At 41.5% G+C, this 5,081-nt stretch overlaps 1 protein-coding gene across 2 annotated transcripts; it reads left to right on the top strand.

The window, feature by feature from the left end:
- The first annotated feature begins 232 nt into the window (after positions 1-232).
- On the top strand, positions 233-5,035 carry arhgef3l (Rho guanine nucleotide exchange factor (GEF) 3, like). Of its 2 annotated transcripts, XM_015967994.3 has the most exons (13): positions 233-576; positions 798-846; positions 933-983; positions 1,426-1,482; positions 1,573-1,680; positions 1,756-1,914; positions 2,225-2,287; positions 2,356-2,452; positions 2,729-2,805; positions 2,894-3,151; positions 3,809-3,979; positions 4,085-4,277; positions 4,590-5,035. In XM_015967994.3, exons 1-13 carry the CDS (start codon positions 539-541, stop codon positions 4,835-4,837), a joined length of 1,569 nt encoding a protein of 522 aa, XP_015823480.3. In that variant the 5' UTR covers positions 233-538; the 3' UTR covers positions 4,838-5,035. The 2 variants fall into 2 exon arrangements, with proteins under 2 accessions (XP_015823480.3, XP_054601949.2); XM_054745974.2 differs by lacking the exon at positions 233-576 and having other exon boundaries at positions 589-846.
- Positions 5,036-5,081: the final 46 nt, after the last annotated feature.

Raw genomic sequence — 5,081 nt, 5'->3', positions numbered from 1 at the left:
GTGACTATTTTCTTATCACAATGTATTTATGGAAACATCTCATGGTGCCACATTTTCATCAGTTCTCCTGTGACCTTTTTATTTATTTTTATTTTTTGGGGTTGCAAAACTCATCCAGGAAGCGCAGCTTCTATCACCAACCTCATTTCACAGTGGAAAATCCCACCACAGGCTGTATTTAATTAAAAATATTTAACAATTTTTTTTTATTTAGGCATTTAATTGGGTAACATATATTTAATCTCACTTTGTGTCTGTCACAGCTAATTTCTAAAATTCAGGCCAAATGATCAATTTCTGTGAGAAGTTGCATAAATAAAAGTTGAGTGCTCCTCCCTGAGTAGAGCGGATACGTGATTATGTGCAACCGTAAAGGATGTGGGCTGCTGCTGGAGAGGAAGGAGTTCTGAACTTTAAATAAGCTGAATGCACACCGCTCTCTCTGGCAGTGTGATAACACAAGACCGGCTTGAGTTGGGATTATTTCTCTTGAAGATGTATGTTGATTTTTGTTTTGTTGTGAAGATGCTTTGACAAGATGGAAGTGGAGGAACCTGCTGAAACGAGGAATTCCTGGTATGATGGCTTCTGCTTTCATTGTGCTGCTTTAGTTCAAGTGTTTTCTATCAGATTAGACTCAACATCAAAATGACTTGACTACTATTCTCACAAATATAAAGTTGTGCAACATGCTGTTTTTGCACAGCCTCGCACATGAAAACTTCTCGCAAAAAAGCAAATCGGGAGCTTTCATTTCTACCGTGTATATTTGTAAATTTCTTTCATGACCTTTTCAGGTCAGCAGTGTCAGGAGATACATACCCCGTCCCTTGTGACCATGCTGGGGTGAGCTACTACATCGTTTTGTCATTTTTAAATCATCTCAAGGTGCAGGAAACTTAATTTTAATACACGCTTTTTTTTACTTTTAGAAGAAAAGAAAACAAGACCTGGCCCCAGAGACTGTTATCAGAATCTTAGAGGTGAGTAATTATCTGAAATGCACAGAGCTGCAGACTACTTTTCTTAGTAACTAGTGGAAGTTAATCAGCCTTACCTTTGTGACCACAGTCAGAACTGACTAAAAAGATGAATGTCGTGTTCAGCACAGCCTCTCTTATCACACCAACCTTTAGTTCTCTACTTTTGAAGGGTAGTTGTGATCTTTTGTGCATATGGGAGGCCTTTTAGTTGCTGGTGTTTCTCTGTTGCCTCATTAACACACAGCAGATGTGGTTAGTGGAGGTAAAAACAAGCAGACATCTTGTATTTAGCTGGTTTCAGCCTTCTTCCTCTTCGAAAGCCTTGAACAGGAAATGAGAGATCTGCAAAATGCATCATCTCTCACCCCCTCTACATTTCTCTTTTTGCATTGTCCTGAAATCTGCCATGTCGAGCTCAGTTTCACTGTTTTCTGGCTATCAGGATGAAGAGGAAGAGGATGAGGGGGACGTTGCATCAGACCACATGAAGGATCCTGAGGTTACTGACCTAGTTTTGTTTTTGCTTTTCTCCCTGATGAGCTTGTAGAAGGTTATTAGATTGAATGTGTTTTGTTGTTTCCTGTTGCAGGAGCCCAGTAATAAAAGAGTCAAACCTGTAGGGAAGTCCCACAGCTTAACAGGTGTCCCAACCCCCGTGAAGACCCCCGCTCTGAAACGCATCAGCCAATCCATTTCGGTAATATAACAATTTATTTTCATTTAGTTACACGTAAAGCTCCCGGACAACCAGCCACTCTTTTCTTTCTCGCAGCGATCCATCAGCTTTCGCACAGATGCCCGACCTTTGCCCCCAACTGCCCTGCGTACCCGCGCCAAGGCCTCGTCGTTTCCGCGTCGGCGCAACAGCCAGTGTTGGAGCGACACTGTGGAAAGCCACAACCTCACAGCCAAGGAGATCAAACGTCAAGAGGTGATAGGACGGTGGACTTCAATCAGCATCAGCAGAGAAACAAATGTCTTTTAGAAAATCAGTTTTCCTTTTAAGGGGGGAGGTGTTGTGGTTGAACTGTATGTGAGATGCTGTGTGTTTCTCTAAAGTTTCTCTGCATGGGCATTATGAAAGAGGATGTGAGCTGGCACTAGAGCCTCAACTTCCTTTATTGAACAATCAGCTGTGAGCGCTTCTGCAGTCCTGCTGTGCAGTTTGCATCTCACCACAGCTGTGTGGGAATTAGCTTTACTTTCATTAGCATAACCGATTTTTCAAACTTTGCCTGCAGGTGATCTACGAGCTGACTCAAGGAGAGAGGCAGCTTATAGAAGACCTGAGTTTGGTCAAGAAGGTGCTTGTTTAAAATCCACTCACATGGAATAATTTAGTGTGCAGCTAAATCACTTCTCCTTTTTTTAGGTGTACTACGAACCCATGCTGAAGCTAGACATAATGACAGAGAGCGAGCTCGGACACATCTTTGGTACTTTGGACTCCCTCATTCCCCTGCATGAAGGTGAATTGTGTGAACTCTGCATGTTGCCTCTCCTTATCTCAGCTTCTAATCATGCTTCAATACACTACATTTCCTGATCATGCTATAAGTGGCGCTTGACGATAAAATGTTATCTTCAGTTTTGGTGAAATCATGTTTGTGCATCTTTTTGAATAAAGCTGAACCACATATTTTTATACAAACGAGTTCAAATGTTTGTCTATTGATATAACATTTTATTCTTGAATAAAGTTAAGTAGAGAATTTTATTTTTTGTGCTATCTCTGTCTCTGACAGATCTCTTACTGCGCCTAGAATGTCTCAGAGGATCAGAGAAGACGGTTGGAGAGGTGGGGCCCACCCTTTTGAACTGGGTGAGTGTCTCCATAGAAACTAGTGTTAGAATGTTTTTAGTGTTCTTTTATGCATCACTCTCATCCCCTCCTCCATCCCTCTGCTCAGTTCCCCTGCCTGGAAGCTTACGTCACATATTGCTGCAATCAGGTGGTGGCCAAAGCCCTGCTTGACCAGAAGAAGCAGGAGAAACGAGTGGAGCACTTCCTGCGCCTGTGTCAGGAGTCATCGTTTAGCAGGAAATTGGACTTGTGGAACTTTCTGGACCTCCCTCGGAGTCGCCTAGTCAAATACCCGCTGTTGTTGAAGGAGATACAGAAGTGCACGCCTCCAGAGCACCCGGATGAAGACACGTTACCTGATGCTGTGAGTCCATTTGATCTTTCAGATCAGGAATATTTCACATAACCATTCAATTTAAGAGATTACTCTGTGGACTTTCAGACTTTGGACTCAGATTGTGGTTTGTAATTTTACAAAGCCAGTGAGAACTTTCATAATTGAGTCATTTATTTACAAGTATGTTAATAAAAGCTGCAAAACTCTATGAGTTTACACATTTTTTACACTTTAATGACCTGTCTGGTGGGACCGCAACATAAAAAGTAGACTGGACACACATTGGGAATATTTTTTATTAAAAATCACCATTTAAAAGGCCTAAATAACAGCAAACGTGGTCAGTATCCATTTTATTATGCAGTTCCACAAACTGGGTCATAATATAAATGGGGGCTCGTCTGGGATATAGCGAACCAGACTGAAGCTGGAGTTTTTGTATTGTTAGTTAAAACATGTCAGCGTCTTTGCAGATTTTTTAAATCTTATTTTCAACTTAACGCCATCATAGAACTGTACAGTTCACATAATAACTCTTCCCTTCAAAATAAAAGCCAATATTACATTCAAAATTACAAAAAAAATTTCAATGTCAGGAAATAATAAATGACTAATAATTAACAGCTCTAATATAATGTCTATAATATATATTTTGTACAATAAAAGTCTTGTGTCTTCATGCAGTTGGACATGATCCAGAGCATTGTGACCGTGGTGAACAATAAGACGGGGGAGGCAGAGTGCCAGTTCTACAGGCAGGGTCTCGTCTACCTCGAGGAGAGTCAGAGACTATCAGAGATCCAACAGTCTCGCTTCCTTTTCTGCCACGGAGAACTCAAGAACAATAAGGGACAGGTGTGTTTGAGTCATTCAGTGTGAAGAAGAACTTAGAGGGTTTGAGATTTTTTTTTGTTGTTTTTCATGCTGTCATTTCATTTTGTATCATGTGTTTTATGTAAGCGGCTGCATGTGTTCCTGTTTGAGCTGGCTCTGGTGCTGAGCAGACCAGGGGAGGACAGAGAGGGCGGGCAGAAGTTCCACGTGTACCGCCAGCCTCTGCCCAACGCTTTAATAAATCTGGAGGAGATCCCAGATGGTGAAGCAGCAGGAGGAGGAACCTTCAGAGGAGCGTTCACTGGGGGCAATGATAAAGGTAACATACAGTTTGGTTCATTTTAGACAGCAGCTCTATTTTTATTCATATATTATGAACTGTTAATGACTTTTATTTTAGATGTAACTTGATTGTTGTATATAATTAAATAAAAATTAATCAATTCCAAATGTTTGACCAGAAGTTGAAGTTGCTTTCAGTTCTTAGTTTTCTGATGAAATTATCTGCTATTTTGGTCTAAATAATGCAGCAGAATGCTATGTCACTCTTATTTAATTTGTTGAACTTGAACTAAAACCTAGTACTCTTGCTTTCACTCAGTTTCCTTCCTCCTTTTTTGTCTTCTTGCAGTGAAGAATTGTTTCCGTGTGAGCAGCAGGGGGCGCTCTAAAGTCAACCCTTACTGCCTGCAGGCCAACGACTCCTTCAGCAAGCAGCAGTGGATCACCAGCCTGCGCCAGGCCATCGTTCAGTCTCGGGACAGGTCGGCCCAGACCAGCCAGTCGCAGCTCTCCTTGCACCCTGATCCCACCCTGTGTCACATAGCTGAGCTCAGCCTCAGCTCGGACACGGACATGGCAGACCTCACCAGTCGCTGACTGATCAATGGGAAGAGTCGTGGAACTGAGAGACACAAATAATTTCATGCATTTTTAAAATTTCGTTTTTTACTTTTTTGTGAATGTATCATGATGACTGGAAATCATTATTAATGAATGTGAACTGAATGCATTTTTTTTGTTTTTGTTATTGTATTTTAATAAACTGACAAGCCAAAGCGTTTGTTGAGGTGCTCATGGGAAGTTACACAATGACACGTCTCTGTTGGGCCAACGCAGATCC

The sequence above is a fragment of the Nothobranchius furzeri genome, chromosome 15 (assembly GCF_043380555.1).
Source record: "Nothobranchius furzeri strain GRZ-AD chromosome 15, NfurGRZ-RIMD1, whole genome shotgun sequence".
Taxonomy (NCBI): Eukaryota; Metazoa; Chordata; class Actinopteri; order Cyprinodontiformes; family Nothobranchiidae; genus Nothobranchius; species Nothobranchius furzeri.
Note: the sequence above shows the minus strand (reverse complement) of the source record. Positions and strands in the feature narration are given on the sequence as shown.

Coding starts and splice junctions, on each gene's coding strand:
- arhgef3l (XM_054745974.2), top strand. CDS start 715: ATGAAAACTTCTCGCAAAAAAGCAAATCGGGAGCTTTCATTTCTACCG. Junction 984..1,425: donor CTGTTATCAGAATCTTAGAG/GTGAGTAATTAT, acceptor TCTGGCTATCAG/GATGAAGAGGAAGAGGATGA. Junction 2,453..2,728: donor CCTCATTCCCCTGCATGAAG/GTGAATTGTGTG, acceptor TGTCTCTGACAG/ATCTCTTACTGCGCCTAGAA.